General features: G+C 41.2%; 1 protein-coding gene across 5 annotated transcripts in view; it reads left to right on the forward strand.

Moving 5' to 3' along the window:
- The window catches only part of ncoa1 (nuclear receptor coactivator 1), a 73,948-nt gene extending 53,000 nt beyond the window's left edge, over positions 1-20,948 (forward strand). For all 5 annotated transcript variants that reach the window (XM_088624894.1, XM_088624891.1, XM_088624893.1 and 2 more), the window contains 12 exons: positions 1,109-1,256; positions 2,940-3,951; positions 4,733-4,895; positions 5,294-5,449; positions 6,112-6,232; positions 6,352-6,520; positions 9,213-9,485; positions 10,214-10,318; positions 10,852-11,236; positions 12,017-12,191; positions 13,125-13,311; positions 13,656-20,948. In XM_088624894.1, the coding sequence (XP_088481020.1) occupies positions 1,109-1,256; positions 2,940-3,951; positions 4,733-4,895; positions 5,294-5,449; positions 6,112-6,232; positions 6,352-6,520; positions 9,213-9,485; positions 10,214-10,318; positions 10,852-11,236; positions 12,017-12,191; positions 13,125-13,311; positions 13,656-13,823 (3,062 nt within the window). In that variant the 3' untranslated portion in view covers positions 13,824-20,948. The remainder of the gene's footprint in view (positions 1-1,108; positions 1,257-2,939; positions 3,952-4,732; positions 4,896-5,293; positions 5,450-6,111; positions 6,233-6,351; positions 6,521-9,212; positions 9,486-10,213; positions 10,319-10,851; positions 11,237-12,016; positions 12,192-13,124; positions 13,312-13,655) is intronic.
- Positions 20,949-21,050: the final 102 nt, after the last annotated feature.

Here is a 21,050-nt window from a genome sequence, read left to right on the forward strand (position 1 = left end):
GTCTTTACAAAAGACTCGAGTGCTCTGTACAGTATGTTTCACTCCTTTCCATCACCAACGGGTTACCATATAACCACGTAGCAGATCATTTTTTTTTAAACCAGGAAAGAACTGAATGAAATCCAGCCCAGTCAGCCCCTTGCGTTTCTCGTACGCTCATAAAGGCAGCTGTAAAAGCCTGCTTTAAATATTTAATCATCTGATAATCCTGTTGATATTCTGAGTGTTGGAAGCAACATATTGGGGCTGTAATAGATTATCACCACAGACAAGCAGGGTATCGATTTCAGGTCTTATTGTAGAATATGTTTCTCATTCATTTTTACTGTTTGTGTATTTACAGTATAAGTTCACATAATGGAAATCCTCTGTTTATTGCATTTAAATTAGAAGAGTACATTTCATTAAAGAAGGAAGAATCTGGGTTATGACTGTATCCTTGAGCTGTAATATAGCGTCTTTATTAATATGTCACAATTTAACCAGTATCTTCAAAATGACTGCTGTGTACGTAATGTTGATTAGAATTAGAAGGTCGGAGGAGTATGACTTATTAACGTTTTGAAAGGACATTTTGTCATCACAACAAAAAACATTTTGGCATGATGATCTGAAGTGAGGCAGCACAGAGGCGCAGTGATTAGCATTGCTGCCTCACAGCGTTGGGGCCCTGGGTTCAGTTCCTGGGGTGCTATCTGTGTGGAGATGGTACTGTGTGTTTTATTCAGTACCAGGATTATTCAGGATTTCCTCTCACTGTCCAAAGACATTCTGGTACTGTAGGTTAATTGACTTCTGGGAAAATTGGCGTAAGTGTCTGTGTCTGTATTGGTGTCTATCTGCCCTGCAATGGACTGGCGTCCCATCCAGGGTGTATCTTGCCTTGCACCCATTGTACCCATAGCTCCCATTGCTTGCCAACTCCTGTTCCCCCGTGACTCTGTAATGGATACAGTGGTTAGAACATTGATGGATGCATCTTAAGAGAAAAAAAAATGTCTCCAGTCATTAGAATCCTGTGTTGTGTTATGCCTTGCAATTAACTAGAGGAGAGAGGCACTAGTTCAGCCCTCTCTTTCTGATGCGGTGTCTCTCTGTGTCTGTGCAGTGATATCCCATGGTACCGCCATCAGCCCGGTGTACCGTTTCACTCTGAATGATGGCACTACTCTCAGCGCTCAGACACGCTGCAAATTGTGCTACCCGCCCAACCAGGATATGCAACCTTTCATCATGGGCATCCACACTATTGACAGGTACAGCTCCGCACTTCAGAACGTCCTCAACTGTATGATCTTTGTGGTAAAGGGTGCACTGATTGTTTCCTGGGCTTGCCGTTTTCTTTTTTCTTTTCGCATTATTTCTGCTGAAGGGCCCTAACTGCGAATCAAAATGACATAAAGTTTAAAAATGTTAATATCTTCATTTTAAGTAACACCTTTCAAAAATACTGTACGTACAGTAGCTTCCTTTTGGAGCTCTGACTGTACTTCACAGTTCAGAGCTCTATCTGATGTGATGGTTGAATGACCTTACCAACCACTGAAAGTCACAAACAAGAATGTTGGGCTACAGCTTTTTGGATACCTCTGCACTGCTTGTTGTTACATCAATGCCAGTATCAGTAGAATCACTTAAAGCATGATGATGCTCATCTCACATGGCAAACATTTCTCAAGAATTTTTGCAGAAATCTGGTATCAATTTCCTGCTGTGCAGCTGTCTCTTAGCCGAGTCAGGCATCTATGGGATGAACTGGATAGACATGTAAAAGGACCCAGATAAGGCTTGATCTGGTATATGCAGTTTAGTTTGCATGAAAATGTTCTCTGTTCTTGTTCTCTCTAATGTACTTTCTCATTAGAATCCTCTAAACACCTGATGAAATGGTGACAATCAAAACTTGAAAAATAAACCATTTAATGCTTTTTCTTGAATCTAGTGTTGTAGTGATGAACTGTTTCTGTATAGCATTTGCTTAAAACTGTACTTATTATGTGCAAGACAACAAATATCTTTATAAACAAGTAAAAAAATCTCAGTAAAGAATATTATATCTTATAAAGAATATACACAATTAGACAATTAAATACTTGGCTCCAAAGTTGTTTTTATCTAAAATGTATTGTAAATCATGTTAATTCTACAGTAAAACAAAATGAATATTGGTATCCAGACTCCCAAAGGAAGTCTTTTTGACCCAGTTCAGTCATGACCTAGTCTCAGAAGCAGGACAGAAAAAAGAACTTTGTTATTGTCCTCAAAGTGAACACAAACAATTACAACACTGACATCATCTCTTGAGAGACTATGACCAGGGTCCATATTGGATTGAGGATAAGTCTGCTGTAAGAATCTCCGTACTTTCAAGCCATATGAAGACAACCTGGGATGGAATCAGATTAATGATCCAGAAATACCCTTTCTACTTGGGAAAAAAAACATGCCAAAACTACAGCGTGCTCTGTCTGTACTGGATTGGCCTCATGAAACATCTCTGGATCCACAAATAAGGCAATCATGGAAGACGATCATTCTTGACTGCATGGAATGTGAAAAGAGAGAGCAATCCCATTACAAATATGTTATTACTAATTGTACAATTTTCAGAGCAAAAGGGTGTTGAGTTCATTACACTTTTACACTGCCATATAGATGAGGATGAAACTGACAATGAATAATTCAATTAACAATTGCCCCTTGCATCTAACCAATAATGAAGTTAACTTTTCTGATTAATAAAGCACCAAAAAAAAAAAACAATTCAACAAATTAATTGTAACTCTATCCTCCTGCTTGTATAAAACAACTTGAAGAGATTGTTTTGGGTTTTTTTTGGTGCTTTTTTCATATTTTTAATCCGAAAAAATACCTTCATTATTAGATGTACGGGGCAGGAAACTTTTTATGTATTTTTCCTCTTTTTGTTTCTCTCCAAGGGAACACAACACTGCAAGCTCTCAGGAAAACACTAACACTGGCCCTCTGTCCACGCATGGGAGCCAGTCTCCAGCCCAGCCCACCCGCTCTCCTGCTGTGCAGCCAAGCATGGAGCTTGGCCAGACTGCTGGCATGGGCGTCCACCTCAACAATGGGAACAGCAGCGGGACTGGCCCAGCCACACCTACCAGCCACCCACCAGGGTACCTCACACCCAGTCGGATGGGCACCCAACAGTTAAACAGTCCTTCTCCCCTTGGCAGCCCACTGGGAACTACCCCCACCTCATTCATGTCTCCCAGGCCGCCTCGTGGGAGCCCTGGGCTCGGAGGGAGCCCTAGAGTGTCGGGGAATCCCTTCTCCCCTTCCACACCCAGCCTTCATTCCCCAGCAGGGGCACCCAGCGGTAGTGGAAACCTGAGCAGACAGCAGTCAGGTTGTCATGGAGAGTGTGCCGGCACCCCTCTCAGTTTCTCAACGCCCTCTCCGGTCCCGCAGAGACAGACCAGCACTCCTGCTAGCTCACCAGTACGCCCTCCCCTTGCAAAACCGGCCGAGGGGCTGCCTGAGAGCAGAGAGGACCACACCAAGACTCCTCAGCAGCTCAGCAACGCCAAGCTGGCCCAGCTCCTGGACGGCTGCGGAGGCAGACCCTCGGAAACGGACACGCCCCCCTCCCTGCCGGCCCCCTGCCCGGCCTCCCACAGCTCGCTGACGGAGCGCCACAAGATCTTGCATCGGCTCCTGCAGGACAACAGCCCCACGGAGCCGACCGAGGGCGGGAGAAAGGACGTGGAAATCAAGAAGGAGCCTTCCGCCAGTTCACCCAGCTCCAGGGAGCCCCAGGACCACCAGCTGCTGCGGTTTCTCCTGGACACAGACGATAAGGATTTGGGAGGCCTTCCAACCTCTTCTGCCCTCAGCCTCCAAACTGTCAGAGTGAAGGCAGGGAAAACGCCTGAAGCAGAGTCCAGTGCCTCCCCGAAGCCAAATGACCGGCCAAGAAATCAGGTAGCACTTTTTCCCAGCATGCCTGAGCTCAAGCACCACAGTGGCTTCCTAAGAGTCATATCATCTAGGAGATGATGGGTCTGCATTTAATTAGGATTGAGGATACACATTGATTTGAGGCAAGCAGAATGAGGTTTGCCTCTTTTTTGATCTGCAGGAAATACCATGATGAAACTCTAGCCTAGTATTTGAAGCTGTTCATTTAGGCTTTTTTAGCTGTTCATTACACCGAGTTGCTGACCAACACAACCTAATGCTTTGCATTTCACACTCTTTTCCGTCTGTTGAAACTCAATAGCATAGCTGTGATGGTCTAAGCCTCCGTATTATTTAGTTATTTAATGCAAACCAAATACTTTCAGAAGAAGTGAGAGCTAAAGCTAAGTATCCTTTCCCTTTTTACATTCACTTAAAGGAAGTAGATTAGAAACGATTTAAAGGTGCATGATTCGCCTGATTTGACCAAATACTGTAATACCAAAAGTCATATTTGGTACACTATCATTTAGCTAGAAAAAAAAATACAAAGTGTAACATCTTTTAAATACCCCCTCTTTGTTAGTTGGCAGTGAGATGTACAGTACATACTGAGGGTAAGAACGGTTGTTTGCTTCTTGGCAGGTCATTTTACAGTTCTCTGATAGCACAAATCATCTGTTCCAACCTTCCCTACAGCTAAACCCCGCCACACTTTTATATTATTTCTTCACTTACTTGCGAATTCGGGAAGTACTGGCTGCTGGTGAGATGTTGACCTTCCCTTTGCCTGCTGTTCTCCCAGTTTGGAGCTGACCTGGACACGGTAAACCAACTGCTGCACACACTGGCTGGCGGTCCGGGGGTAAAACTGCCCGAGGAGCAGGGTGGCTCACCGCAGCAAGGAGAATCCAGCCTTCTCAGGGGCGTGAGCGTGAAGCAGGAGCCCAGCAGTACCCCTGGCCGTGGTGAGATGGGGATGGAGGAAGATGAAATGGGGGGGAAAAATCGCTGTGCCCATTTCACACTAGACCCACTTTTTGTTTTACGGTTGTCATTCTTTGATGGGAACTAAACTTCCAGATCTTGATTTTATTATCGAGATCTTCCTGGAACATAGTTTTTTTCTGAGCAACTTTGGTTCAAAACACCCTTGACTTGAAAATGAATTTACCGTAGCGGGTCATCAGCACGACTAACAAGCGCTGGCGTCAACAGAGAGTGTAATATAGGATGAGTAAAGATAGCCTTTATAAGGGTCTTTTATAAAGATAGTCTTGGTAAGGGTCTACCGTGCAATCACGTACATTGAATGGAAGCCTAAACTGATAAGGTTTCTCCTTTCCTCTTCCTTTCTGCGATTCAGGTTTCAGTGATGGGCCCAGACTACAGAGCCAATCACCTTTTGAGTTCTGCGGTCCCTCCACTCCCTCCCAAGGCCAAGGAGACCATTTCCTGTCACCTAAGGGCAGCAGCCCATTCAGAGAGTCAGGCCATGTAAACACCTTCAGGACTGACACAGGTACAGGTGTGACATCAGACACAGGCATTTAGGACATGTGCACTCTGAGAGACAGGTGAAATATTAAGTTTTCAAATCCAGCAAGAATTAAATGCTTAATGTATGTTCTATGTTGCTGGAATGCAGAATTTTATTAGTTTATAAGCCGGAATCTAACCTGGCAAGTAACGGGATGCCAGTCTATCCAGGGCACACGCAGACACATACACACACTCACACCAGGGCCAATTTTATAGAAGCCAATTAGGCTTCCATGTCTTTGAACTGTGTAGGGAAACTGTAGCTCCTGGAGGAAACAAAACAAACACAGGGAGAGAACATAGGGAGAACATACAAACTCCACACAGATAACACCCTTGCAATTGAAAACAGAGCTCCAGCAAAGCTAACCACTGTGCCACTGTGCTGTTCATTTAGTCTAGTTTTGGGCTTTGCTTATTTTTGTTCACGCAGGGGACAGCTTTTTTAAATATCTTGCAATGTATTAAGCGTGCTTCCTATTTTATATGTGCAAGGAAAAAGTAAATCTCTCATTCATCTGTTCTACGTTTTTGGCATTACTCTTAGAATTAGGAATTCTCAGAATCCTGTAGCCCTGCAAATTATTTCTCTCCTTGTCTAGACGAAGGGATGCATGGAAATCTCTGTGTGTTCTTTTGCAGGACTCCCAAAGATGGAGCTTACAGGCTCACAGCAGTTCCATCCTCCCCCCATGGCCGAGCCCATGCCTTTTGAAGGCAATATGGGAAGTGTGAATGATAGTGCTCTGACAGTTCCACCAGAGTGAGTGTCATCTCTCATATTCTTCACCATCCATTTTTCAACACATGACCCTGTCACATGCTCCCCAGAGATGTTCTAGGTACCTTCTTCTCTAGTGTAACACTCTTCCCATCCCCCAGGCAGTGCATCCCGTGCCCGCTGGATGAGATGCTGTGTCCGCCGACTACCGTGGAGGGCCGGAATGATGAGAAAGCACTGCTCGATCAGTTAGTGTCCTTCCTGAGTGGCACAGATGAGAGTGAACTGGCGGCCCTGGACCGTGCACTGGGCATTGACAAGATCGTGCAGGTGAGCATTTCATTACAGGCTTGGGGTCACTTGGTTGTCATCCTTACTTTAAAGGTGGTTAAAAGTGCCTTAGTTCTGTTGCAGCTGTAGTGTGCTCTCACGAGGCACCAATTCTGTAGGGTTTGGGCATTTACTGAGACAATTATTAATTGTAGCAGTAAATCACAAAATGATTCTTTTAATGGCTTTAGAATCCAACCATGCGATATAACTCAAACAACGCACACACACAGGTACTAATACACGAGGATACATTTATTAATACATAGAATATGCATGTAAACCTAACAGATCTTTTCGTGAGGGTTATCAGAATACAAAAGATATATATTCAGTCAGTTACGAAGAGTTACATATATCAAGAGGACATACGTTCGGTATATCATTCATTTAGACCGTTTCGTAATTGAACTTGGTTACAACTTTTACATTAGATACTGAAAACAAGTACATAACTCTTAGGAATTAAATTGATATCAACTGGTAGGGATAACAATTGAATTCTCGAGCTGTAATGCATTGAAGTTGAATACTCATCCAATCTCTGGGGATTCAGATCTCCTGCCGGCACAAAGAAACAGTTGCAGGCTTCTAAGCTGTCCAATCTGTACTCTCTGGCTCCGTGCCAGGCTGTGCTGTGCGGCTTGCGACGGTGCGCTGCTGATGCTCACTGACCGGCTAGTTAGTGTTGGCTTTAACTAGCACAGTTTGTGCACAGGAGAAAAGATAACTGTGGGTCCCAGCAAGTCAGGAAGAGGGCCGGTTCGTTCCTGATGAAGCGCTAGTTCTGAATAGTGATTCAGCTGTCCACAGTTCCGACCTGTTCACAAGGCTTGCTGCTAATGCTAACCTCGGGTGGATCCTCTGGTTACTCTCTGGCAACCTCCGCTCTAGACTCTTAGAACAGAGGAAAGTTCTGGCACTCGGACACACTGGCCGTCCCGTGGTTGTCCGGGCTGAGTCTCAGGATGGTCAGGAGGCGCACTGCGAGAATGTCCTGCCGTTGGGAGCCTTTCTGCTCCTGGGCCGTCCTGCCCTGGAATTGTCTCGCACCCCTGGAATTCTCCTTAGAATTCCTCCTTCTGGAATAGTCCTTAGAATAGTTCTCCTTCTCCAGGCTCTCTGTTGCCTGTTTTTACCTGGAGGAACTTCAGCTTGTTCATTGGCTGAAAGTTCCATGGGCATCAAAGTCCCACGTGGGTTACTCGGCCCTACCAGTCCCTGATTGGTTGATCAAGGTGAGATATGAGTCACTTACTCCTGACACTTAGGAATGCAGTCCAGATGGCCATCTGGCACTCCCTAGACAGATAGGCGCCAATGGATGACCATTGATCATGATAGCCAGGCTTAGCTAAGTGCATCCCCCCCCTTTGGGAGCTGTCCCTTATCAAAAGAAAACATCTTTAAATCAGCCTGCATGAATAGCTTCTCTGTGGCTGCACCACAGAGATGAAGAGAGAGATGGGGCCTCATTTAGGAAAGCACAGCAACACTTAATTCTGTCTTATTAACAAGCATCGCCGCTACACAGCTGTTGCATGCTGTCAGAATAAAAACAGAACAAAGTTAGCATTGGGTATGATTACCTGAGCGTTAAAAAAGCCCAGCAGTGCTGATGCACATACCTGATCAGCCTCTTAGCAGACTGCTGTGGAATGCTCGGCTAATTTGAGCATCAGCTGGCGGAGGTTTGCTTAGTCTATGCTGTTTCCTGTTGATGGCACTGTAAAGTTGGTTCCACAGATGTTCGTGGTGGGAAAGAGCATGTCTGGCCTTGAGTCAAGAAAGAAAACTGGCCATGGAAGAACAAGAACATCAACATTTTTGTCTTGACGTTGTGCCATTGTAATCCTACCAGTGTAGGATTCTCACTTTCCTGTTGGAACATTGCTGCTTCTGAAGTAGTTTGCAGGAATGGGCAGGCTGTTGTTTCAAAGACTTTAGGCAGTCTTCATGGCTATCTCTCACCTTTCTTGTCTTAATTAAAATGTAATTTTGAGGTACTCTTCATGCTGATCCTTAATCAACTTGTTTTTCAGAGCTATTATTCTGAGGTATATGGCTATGATCCCATAAGTCTATAATCCTCATAGCTGCAATACACAACACTGAGCCCCTGGCGGTTTTACAAAATCATGTGACTTGAGCTCAGCCTTTTTTTCATTCTAAGAAACAATACTGCTCGTTGAACCTGTCCACTCTCTATTCTAAACATAATTAACATGTATGGGCTCAATGAGGTACTGCTGTTAAATTAAGACTATTGTGTTTTGATTATGCATCAGAATGTTAGGACGATAAGCAGATGGAAGAAATAATATGACATTTATATTACAATAAAACTAGTAGCTTAGGTTTTTCTGTAGCCTGGTCACAGTGTAATACAGCAATACAAATACTTGCGAAGGGGGTATGCGTATTAGCTCAGTGGTGGTAAACTCCAGTCTGGTGTGCCAGACGGTTTCTGGTTTTTCTTTCTATCTGAGCCCTTAATTACCTAATTGATCTCATTATTTGCTTAGTCAGACAAGTTGAAGCCTTTCCTCGTTCTCAAGGAGAAGGAGATTTATTGCATCTGCTAGGCAGCAGCCCTAGAGTTATGGACTTGGGTACACCTGCATTAACTGTTGAATACGTATTGTACATAGGGTGTTGATAGGCTCACACACACTTTCCCCATTTCTTTCAGGGTTGCTGTTTGGATAGCCTTTCTCAGCAGTTCCCTGCTCAGGCCCCCATGCTGATGGATCCCAAGCCTCCTGCCTACACATCACAGTTCCCTCCTGGTTCCCCCCAGTTCTCTTCCGCAATGGGGAGAGCTCAAGGCCTGGGGTTTGGAGGCCCACGTGGAGCCTTCCCTGGAGGAATAGGGATGGGGCCGCGACCTCCCATGGCTCGGCCTCCTGGTCTGCCAAACCAGCTGAGACTGCAGCTCCAGCAGAGGCTGCAAGGCCAGCAGCAGGTACCAGCTCGGTCTCCTACAGTACCACACTCAAAACTCATTTTCAAAAGAATCATTGAGGGATGGCGGGACTTGACAGGCTCAAAACGGCCTGCAGTGTTCTGATGTGGAAAGGTTATAGACCTAGAGCATAGACCTTGGCAACTCCCTTAAACATAGAACCTTCAATACAAGCATCAAGTATTTTAAAATTTCTGTCAGGAATATTTTCTATTACTTGTTCATGTACAGTATGCTGCAAAAATGTAAAATATTTTGCTGGTTGTTAATTAAATCTGTAGTTAGTCTGTGGTGGTTGAAATACTAAATCTGTTAAAGGGGAATTATGTCTGTAAAATCAGAAATACCTTAAAAACCATGAAATGCCTAGATCATGAAACAAAGAAATAATAAATAATACATAGGTTTAAAATTCAAGTTTAAATCTATTGGTGCCTTATGGGGGTAGGTCGTTTGCTTACGATTTGATACAATTACAAATTGTATGAAATGTTATATGATTAAAATGTATATTTACAAAAGATCCAGAAAGCATACATATGGTTTATATATTTTTTCTGATATAATGTGTTTTGGGGCTAAAAAAATTAATGCACATTCTGCAATAGCAGACAGTCCTTCTCCCTATTAATCTGTTAAACCGATGGTGTATAGTATTGGTAATCAGAATGTTACAAATAGCAACTTGTATGTCCTGATTTCACATGTCTCCCTTTCTGGTTTAATAGCTAATGCAGCAGAACCGACAGGCCCAGATGGGTCAGTTTCCAGGGGCAGTGCCTGTTGCTATGGGGATGCGTCCCAGCATGCAGCAGCCACAGCTGCCATCTCAGGTAAGTGAGCTTGAGTAGAAGACAACTGCAGTGTAAGGGTGTATGCAGAACAGAATGCCTCAGCTGTCTTCTCCTCTTCTGTGATTTGTACAGTAGTAGAGTGTGACAAATTCTCGAAAAGGAAAGGCCACAAAGTGGTGTCCTAAATGGCTCAAGCAGTAGGGGTCCTAGCTCAAAGTGTAGATCGAGTTCCATGGCTCAAATGTTCTAGGTTTGAACCTGGGGATTGTCACTAGCTGACTGTGGCTGGGATTTTCCAAGCATTGGAGTACAACTCTCAAAGTAGGTATTATAAATATGCAATATTAATTTTTTTAGCTTTTCTATGTAATGTAAAAGTATGTTATGATTTTGTTTTGGGCTGAAGTGACAGAACTTGGTGAGGAAGGACGCAAACCTGTATTCGTTTTTCCTTTTGTTGTTGTTTTTGCGGAATCCTTACGCTTCCCAGAGCTTGTAGAAGCCTCTCTGTGCCCACAGTAAGCAGTCTGTCTGGAATGGGGAGGTGTCTGACTGTCTCTTTCACCACGCAGCCCCCTCTCAACGCTCAGATGCTGGCACAGAGGCAGCGCGAGCTCTACAGCATCCAGCACCGCCAGCGGCAGCTCCTGCAGCAGAAGGCCATGCTCATGCGGCAGCAGGGGTTCGCGGGGGGGCCCATGGGCGTAGCACGGATCCCTAAAGGCCCTCAGCAGCAGCAGCAGCAGTTTACCTTCCCTCCGGGCTACAGTCCAGCTGCTGGGAACCCCCCAAACTCTCCTAGTCCTTTTACCCCCATGGGTGGGCCTCCCGACCCAACGCTACCTGCTAGGGGCCCAATGGCGAACCAGGGCCTGATGGGTAATGTTCAAGGACAGTTTGGAGGGGCCATGAATTCTCCTGTTCAGCCCAGTATCTTTCAGCAATTTGGAGGACCGGGTAAGCGCCCTGCTGCATGGCATTGCATCTGCATATGATTCATTGAGGCTGGGTAATTTTTAGCATTGATCTGGTTGAGTTGCTGAATAGCTTATTGCTTAATTTTCATTGCAGAGAGATTGTATTCTACAGCTGTGTTTCTTGTTTTCCATCTGTTCAGAAATGACAGATTTACAGCAAAGCACAGACATCTTGTGTATTTACAAATGTATCCTGATGCACTGGCAGGTGGTTCGATCTTTTCAGATGTGCTGGAAGAGATCTGTTACTCAGTACATGCATACTTGACTTATATTACACCCAATTAAAGCACACCCAGAATGTATAATCCTAAACTTTTATAAACCATAGTACCAAACTACTGACCTAATATAAAAACTTATTGTGTTCATACTCACATATTCAATACTACTGCCGACATTAGAAACATTCCATAAATGAAAAGATGATTAAAAAGATGAAAGCCCGTCATTATTTCCCACATACTGTACACATTAAATATGGCTGCATTTCTAATACTGTAATTTTGTCTGTAACATGCCTGGTTTACAAAGTCCCTTTTTTCTGACTAGTATCTGTGAAATTATAATTGACTTTGATTGTATACAAGAGATCAAAGTGAAATAATGTGCATACCTGCCTTGTTTGACTCATTGTCTTGGGATCTGGGACTGATTATGGTTATATGTGGCAAAAGGGTTCCGTCTTTTTTAATTTATGTTCTGATTGTCTCAGGAACCTAGGTTTCCTCAAAACTGCCCTTTCTTTCTTCCTGTTCAGGAATGGTCCAGCAGGGGGAGCCACCTTTCCCTCCTGCCCTCAGCCCCACCAGCCCCCTGCTGTCACCACAGATCTCCACTTCCCAGAGTCCTATGCTCCAGCAGACACAGCCTCCTCCTGGATACCAGTCACCTGACTTAAAAAACTGGCAACAGGGCAGTATGGGAAATAACAGGTATTTTAATGAACCAGCACACATTTTAACAGGACATTGTTTTTTCTCATTTGTCTTAGGGAGTGGAAGCGAAGTATAATTACAGTACAAAAAAAGAGTAATTTTTCACTAAATCACAAAATTGACCTGTTGACCAAATGTGACATGACAGACTGTTCCTGCCAGGATGTTAGTTTTTCAAAACTTCTCTGCTACCTCTCAGGTTTCAGAAATGCTGTGTGCTGTAAATGCCAGTATGATCTATTGAGTTGGGAAGTCTAAAGTCACGGTCCAAAGTATTTGTTTTTTCTCTTATTTTGTTTACATACAATTTATCTAGATTGTATCTTAAGTTTTATCTACAGTCAACCTAGGAATCAAAAAGGAATAAAAAAATTGGAAACAGGTATCTAGTGGTATAGCAGTCATGAAGTAATTACATTGTTAAATTAATAAAAAATACATATCAATTTTAATCTAGACTACCTGGATTAAAAATGCATACAATACAATTAGTCATGGCACTAAAGAACACTGATAGAGATAAAATTACTACTGTAGGTTCTGATTTTGTTTTTCACTCACATACAGTACATGTACAGTATACAGTATGTGCTTACAGTAGACTCATTTCCACCTTTGCACAACAAATACCCTGTACTTCCAATTGTGTTTCAAAGCAAATGTTTCTGTGACATAATCAGAACACTTAATTCATGTTTAATAGGAAGGAAATTACTTCTGTTTGGTCAGCTTTGGGTCATTAAAACGTTAACATAGCAGAATTCTGTAGGGTTTCACCAACACACATTCTGTTTTGTCAAGTAAGCCTGTAGTCAGTTAAAGAGAACAGTGGAAAATCAAGGGAATAAATACGTCAGCATGTGTTTTTTTTTCAGTCTGAGGAATGACACTGCCCGTGTTCTGATATTCTCTTGATGTGTAATTTGACAGCATGTACAACCAGTCAGGACAGACCCCTCCCCAGGCATTTGGCCAGCAAGGTGTGTACAACAACATGAGCATCACAGTGTCGATGGCAGGGGGCACCGGAGGTGTGGGCTCCATTCCATCCATGGGACCACCCGTTGGCATGGGTAACAGTAACATGGGCAGTGTCAGCTCCATGTGTAACGATCAGGTGAGTGCTGAGCAAGGAGGAGGGGGGTGGGGGGTGGAGTTCATCATACAGTACTTCTCCATTTGCTGTCAGCCAATGAGTGTCAGTAAAACACAGTTAAAGAACTTGGAATATCTCTCCTGTTTTACTCTGAGACTATGGGCTGGGTTTTAACCAAAGAAAATAAAGTGTTAATTTTACATTATAATGTGCATTTGTGCCAGGTGGTCAGAATATAGTTTGAAATTTAAATGATCTCATATAATGTTATTTACAGTGTTATAGTTTAGCTCATTCCCATTCCGTGTCTTCATGTTGTCAGTGGTTTTAGAGCTCTCCCTCTTGTGTGTTCTGTATCTCCCCAGGTACAACAGGTTCAAGTTTTTGCTGATGTCCAATGTACAGTTAACTTGGTAGGCAGTGACCCCTACTTGAATCAGTCTGGCCCTTTGGGATCGCAAAAAGGAGGAGCTGGCGCCCAGACCACCCCATCACAGCAGAAAAGCCTCCTTCAGCAGCTGTTAACTGAATGACACCCTAGGCAGGGCGGAGTGTTTCACAAAGAGATATTTATATTTTTCACAAGTTTCTTTTTAATTTTCCTCGAGATTGGTTTGGGGGGCCGGTGATGGGGAGATTGAATATCTCGGCCTGTTGGCAGAGTGCTCGATTCCTGGTTGCTTACTCAGAAGATCTGCTTTCTGGCTGGAGAAGCACGATGCATCTTGGCCACTTTAAGGCGGACCTGCTTCGTGACTCTCTGCCTTTGTCAGGCAGGGTTGGAAGATCTGGTGCAAAATGGAGTGTAACTGCTGAGCTTGGCTCGTTCTTTGGCCAGCTGGAGCAGCAGTGCGATGGAATAACACTTTGGGAAAGTGTTTTGTTTCCTGTTCAGCAAGGATTGTTCAGTTTCAGCAGGATCTGTCACTGATCGGCGCTCCACTGCAGTGCCTAGTGGAAGGACTTTCACTTTTGATTTCTCAGTGAAATGGAACAAGAATCACCAGGATGGAAGACTTAGCACGCTGTCTGCCACAGGTTTCCCTGGGGAAAATGTTTTATAAATAATAGGCTACAAAAGTTCTACACAAATCTCTTTTCTAGCAGCTGTGAATATTTGGAGCCTCAGAGGCTCTCTTTGGCCTATCAGTGTTTATTGCAATGTGTACCGTGCAGAATTGAAGTATTGTACAGTACAGATGGACTAGACTGGGATGAGCTAAAGGTTTCTACCATCCTTTCAAACGTAATTGAATTATTTTGAAGATAACAGTAAATCTGAAGTAAAACTCACAAATATAATTGGAGTTTGAAGCAGAATTAAGAATTGTTTTCCGTTTCAGAATTTGAAAATTGGTATCTGTCATTGTTTTATTGTTCTCGGAGGAAACGTTTTTGGCATTACGAGCGTGCAAACTTGCTTTTATTTTATTGAACGCGAAGAAAAAAAAGTTGTTTTGGATTTGGAACGTTTCATTTCGGTCAGGTTGGCTTTGCAGGTTTTAATTTTTCTCAGATCTGGCGTCTTGTGGTCCCATTTGATTAAACAACAAAACAATAACAGATTGAGCACATAAAACATTAATTTGAAATGGTAAATTAGTTAATGGGGTCTAGCTCACCTTCTAAATTTTAATGGAATCCTGCAAATACAAATTCTTTGCTCATCCCCACAGTTGGCACAGTGACACTACAACACGGTCACACCCTGCTGTACAGTACAGCTTGAAGACTGTTGTGCTTGTGCTTACTGTAGCAGTCAGACACTGTTCAGCGTTAACCTAGGTTGACATTGTTGTAACACTATTGGTAATGTTACCAGGCATCAAATGTAAAAAAAAAGAGCAACAACAAAAAAGAAGATATTAACAAGCAATAACAGTAACGTGAGGTAAAAGATATTTTTAGAAAAAAATTGAATTCTGAAAATATAAAAGGAAATCAAAAGTCTAATTCCTTTAGCTATATTCTGATTTCAGAATAGCTGTTGAAAGAAACCTTGTACAAATGAGAATTTTATGGTCCAAATAGCTTATTTTCTCACTGTGTATTTACAGGGTGATTCACAAATCTTGCAATGTTGTCAGAGCACCGCAGAAATGGAAAGAGGGTTTCCAAAGACTGTGGCAGTGACACGGCCTAATGCATTCCTTTGGTCATCAGAGAGTTGTAACACTCCCAGTAGAAGCACTTGTAGAGAGAAGGGTCAGAGCTCAGATTCACCAAGCTGATTTTTGCTGTGGATGCAGAACTAACGGAACAGCTGCCGCTCCTGCTGTAGTGCTCTCTCATTCGAAAACACATTCCCAAGGTCAGCGTAACAATACTGTGCAGTGCAAGACATCAGATGTCCCATGTCAGGGGCCATTAATGCAGTGGCAGCAACACTTGATGACAATTGCAGTGATGAGTCAAGACATTTGTGCCCTTGCTTAGTTGTTACCTGCAGTGGTAGAAGGATGAAGGAATTGATTCTGTGAATCAGTGAAAGAGTAAATTGTAGAGTGTACCATCTTCCCAGATGAGGTAATTCTTCACCTGAATGAGATGATGAACTGGTAGAATACAGGTCAGTGGGGGTCAGGTAATCTGTGTAGCTATGGAACCACATGTTGTTCATCCTGTGTCATGGTTATGATGTGGCATAGTGTTGAATGCTGGCTTCTCCATTCGTATCTGTTAAAGAGAATAGATTACCATGTAGGTGGATGTTTTGATTAGGTTCCTCATGAAGACCTCTGTGGTCACCAAACCTTAGCTTTTTTTTCCCCTATAAATATATTTGGAGTCACAGGCAAGGTTCCCACGGTCGTGGAAATCCTGGAAAAGTTTTGAAAAATGAAAAAATATCCATTACGTTGTGGAAAAGTGGTGGAATGTTTTTTTTTACTTCACCCAAAATTATCATGGCTATATCATGTAATTTTGTTCATAAATAAGCAAACTTTTAAAAAGAGACTGCGGCATTGCCGTCGCTAACATTACACATTATAGTAACGCATCAGACCCTCTCGCAGGAATTTTATAGTGAGCCGTAAGCTAGCCTAGCGCCCATGTCAAAATGCCGGGTAAATGTGTTTTCAGTCTGGTTAGCAGATGAAAAATACAAGGTATGGCTCCAAAAAGATGAAGACCCAAATGTGCGATATATATAAATTATGCAAGAAAATAAGTTATGGAAAAGTCAAGGAAACGTTTTGGGATTTTGTTGGTAAAAATGGGTGGGAACCCTGCACAGGTTTACTGCAATAGATCTTGCAACCAGGACATTTTGGAACAAAGTTGTTCTGATTGACTGATTTGAAACTGATCTGTCCGTGTTCTACTTAGTTTTCAGTTCTGATTATTTTTTAAATAGAATATACCCTGCTGCTCAAATAATGCATTGGTCGCTGCGTCATTGGTCTTACTTCTTTGCATATCCTCTGTTCGGACTTCGGTTTAAGCGTTGCTCTGGCAATATGAATGTCAGTCACCTTGTGTGAGGTTTATGCTGTGTGCTTGTGAGCGTTTGGTTGTATGTACACGTGGAGTGTGACAATTATGTTTCAGCAGTGAAAGTCAAACAGAGCAGTGGGCCGTGTGCAGTGTATCTCAAGAACACTGTTGTGAAGAGGAAAAAGTGTAACCCTGTGTTAATAAAGTGTTCTGTCAAAAAAAAAGAGAAATGAATCATGAGCCTGAATTGTCATACTTTGTGTGTATTGCACAAAGTCTCTACAAAATGTCTTCATGATCTCCCTCTACTGGCCATAAGTTGTGCTGCTTTGCTTTTTTGTGAATACTGTAAGTTTCAGACACTATCAACGGAGTTATGTTGCATCTTTTACACAATATGTTTCTGAATTTACCCAAAAAGGAAGGAATAGTAGGGAACAGAAAAGGCACGTGCATTTCTTTGGAATCCTTTGCAGGGATGTTCTTTTTAATATCAGACCATTCACAGATAATTGCGTTTGTTTGTACAGTGCTGAAAAAGACAAGACCATTACAGAATTTTTGGCACATTCAAATTGTCAAGAAAGTATTCTGAACATGTGTATGATATATAGTATACTACATACTATAATATCAACATAACACAGTTTTTTTCTACTGCCAAGAGAATAATTATATTATGATCAGGAGTGGCTGGATATGAAGACTGAGGAGAGGCTTTGTGCAGATGTGTATGATAAAGAGTACATATGTGAGCAACAATTCACAAATTTGGAAGCAACAGATAATGTATGGATGAAATGGGGATGAATAGTGGTAATTTTTACATTTTCAGGACATTGGCATACTAATTATCTTGTATTTCCTGGGTTTATGACTGCTGTTTATAAGTATGTAGGAAAATGACAGATTAATCCCTATGGCAAATATTGGGGTTATCCCATTTTTAAAAAAAAATGTGGAGCTTGTGGGTAAAATCAGGTTGTTTACAGAAAAGTGGATGTCATTAAACAAACGTTTATTCCTTTTGCAAGTTAAATTCAAATCATGAAAAAGGATTGTAATTAAACCCCAATAATTTAAAATCATTGTAGTAATGCAGTAATACAGTTATCACTGTAACAAATTACTAACAAAAATAATAATGCCTGACAAATACTTTTTTTCTTCCATTTAAACAGCTGCATGTTCAGTATAATTCTACATAACAGAAATGTTTGGAAGGACAGTTTTTTTGCTCTAGAACTAATTGTTCAAGAGGTTCAGTAAAAAAAAATAGTAGAAAAGGTAGCCAAGATGGTTATCAGTTCTAAGAATCCAAGATATGCAGTGAGCCTGGTCTTGTTTTGAGGACATTAATGTTTGCTTCAAAATTTTTGATGTATATGTGAATGTGAATTGGTATAATTAATTTGTCTTTGTGTGCAAAACAGAAGATGAATCCTGATTTTATTTCTTCTGTCTTTAGTTGCCTGCACATTACCTGTGGGTGTTTAGATTGCTCTATATGCGAGAGAGTGGATTAGAGACTGCTGAATGTGATTTTACTGAGAGCGAGAAGCAGCGTGAGCTGGCTTTTGTACGGGTTAATTTTAAGACAAAAAAAGGCCATATTTAATTTGTTGTCTCTGTTGTCAAAAGTTTGAACAGATCTGAGAAAGTGGAACCTTAGTTTCAGGAGAACAGTACTGGTGGCTCTTGGCAGAATTTCCTTTAGTTCAACCCAGAACATATTTTGTTTCTGCCAACATTTGTCCGACACAGTCTATGGGATAGGTGTGGTTGATTATTTTAAAAGTCACCAAAGTTAAAAAGATCTTCTTTAAGCCTTTTTTTTTAATTCAAAGTCACACTTCCAAAACTATCGTTGGTAGATTAGTGTGAAAAATGCAGCTAAACATTTTCCTTTACCTCATACTGAAAACAAACCGCTGCCTGAATTTTTTAATACTACGATTTTGTCCATCATTTCCATTTTTTATGAACCTCTGCATTTTTGTAAACATTTCTGCTGAAAAAAAAAGTTTGTTTTGAGGCAGATATTCACTTTGTTGGAGACGTTCCGTCAGTGGTTTCTCCTCAGTGTATCCAGATGCCTCACTCTGTTCACATTGGTCATGAAAACTTTAGTCTTCAACTGAGAAACAGATACTACTGCAGACAGCAGCAGACAGATTAGCAATCTAGAACGGAAATGAAGCTTCTTTGTATTATACTAGATAAAAAGCAGTGAAGATAGAATCACAAATTAAAAACTTTCTTCATTATATTATTTCCACTAATTATCTTTATGAAACTAAAGGAAATTGCATGATTTAATATATTTGGATGTGTGAATTCACACAAGTGTACAGAATGGGTTTGTGAAATGGTTCAAATGCCATTTATTTGAAATCTTTTAATTTATTTCACTCGAAACTTTATACCAAATCTGAGGCGCCTTATGTATATATTTCCTTCGTATAGCAGAGTGATAATTCTTAGCTTTTACAACTTCTTTTTGCTTTCCTTGTTAATAATGAATTTCGTATAATAATCTTTGTAAAACTAGTATGCTCTATTTTCCATATTTAATTTTTTAACTGAAATATAAATATCCCAGGGATTTAAAAAACAAAGTCTAAATTGAATTTTTACTATTTCTACTTTAAATTGTAAACCATTTTAAATTTATAGTATGAAGAAAAAGTGTTCTCGGTTCATGATAAAACCTCTTTGAAGCTGAAATGGAATAAATTGAATGATTGTCCTGTAAAAATGAACAATCTTTCCAGTTGACATGTAGAGTTAGATAATTTGTATATGTATATTTGCAATGAAAATAAAAACTCAGGCTCCTCAAAACTTTGGTGAGATTGTATATTGTCATGGATAAGGGAACTTGGAAATCATTCATTCATGAAAGAATAGGGCTCTGCTGCAGTCCTAGAACAGAATACAGGGTTGGAACAAAAATATTTCTTTAATTCTTCCATAAGATGATCTTTGTAATACATTCCATGTTTTTTTTTTAAAAAAGCTTTGTTAAAAAATGTATTTAATCTTTCTCCATAATAGTTTTAGACATTTATTCTTGTATGACGTTCCCTCCCCTCACAAAGAAAATTGCAGTATGCTGTATACTGTATGTCACTCTTGGGCTTTGAAGCTTTCAATAGCCATCGGCCATGAATTTTCTTTGTTGCTATGCCCGTTTTTGCAGGTCATTCCACCTGCTGTGCTATCATTATGTTGATAATGATAGGTCCACAGTTATTAAGGAAGAACCAACCCCCTTGACTCTTTCAAAAGCTGAAGACAGCCTGGATCTGCACTTTTTTGCTGCCATTTGCCCTGTTTTAAACACAGAAATAATGGAATGCAAGTGTACAAAAAAGTAAAGTCTGGCAGCATTAATACCTTATAATTTGTGGTCAGGACTTTTGGGAGCAACTATTTATGCCTTAGAAATAATGCTTGTACTCGTCACTGCTGCCTTATTGATGACAGTTTTGATATTGGCCACTTAAGAGTCCGGAGCTTGTTTTTATCTGTCCATCAGAACACGGTAATGAGCTCGTTAAACAAGGTTCCACTTTTTCTTGAAAAATTAATATAAATAAATATAAATATATCTATATACATTTTGTTAATTTTGTCACATTTTGTACATTATAATAGTTTGTGTCTTAGAAACCTTTTTATGAGTTCCTGTCTGATGAAGGGGTGATTACAGAATGTGTGTTCTGAAGTTAAAGCATGTTATTCTGCTGGCAGGCTTATCTGGGTAATCCTTACCTATAACTAAACTGTTAAAAACAATCGATAACTCTGTACAATACTAAAAGAAATGTAGTCTGGTAATTCATGTTTCACATCTATATACACTATATGCCTACAGCAACAAGTCTATTTCTTATCCCAGTGTGATATGGAAACAACATGCAGGCGTTCGCTACCTGACTAAGTTTCTTCTGGCATTCTACAAACAATCCCATCTCTAATGTCATACGTATCTCCTGCTTGCAGGGGCTAAACTATTTCTGCTTTTCTACTGTAATAGGAGATTTTGAGAACTGCTGTTGCTCAGTTCTCATTAATTTGCAACGTAATGCTGCTCTTTTTTTGACTATAGGTAGACCGGCACATTATGGGCTGAATAAAACAAGATCTCTTTAACATTCATGAATGTCAGGATTCAACACACTGCAATAAAAGCACCATTAAAATGTATGTATTTATTTCTACTGGGAACGTCTTGCCTTTTGTCTGCATAGTTCCTATTGAAATCTAGCTTTCTGAGTATCTCTTGAATATGTAATGCATAATTCAAGATTACACTA

Source organism: Lepisosteus platostomus, chromosome 3 (genome assembly GCF_059453375.1).
Source record: "Lepisosteus platostomus isolate fLepPlt1 chromosome 3, fLepPlt1.hap1, whole genome shotgun sequence".
NCBI lineage: Eukaryota > Metazoa > Chordata > Actinopteri > Semionotiformes > Lepisosteidae > Lepisosteus > Lepisosteus platostomus.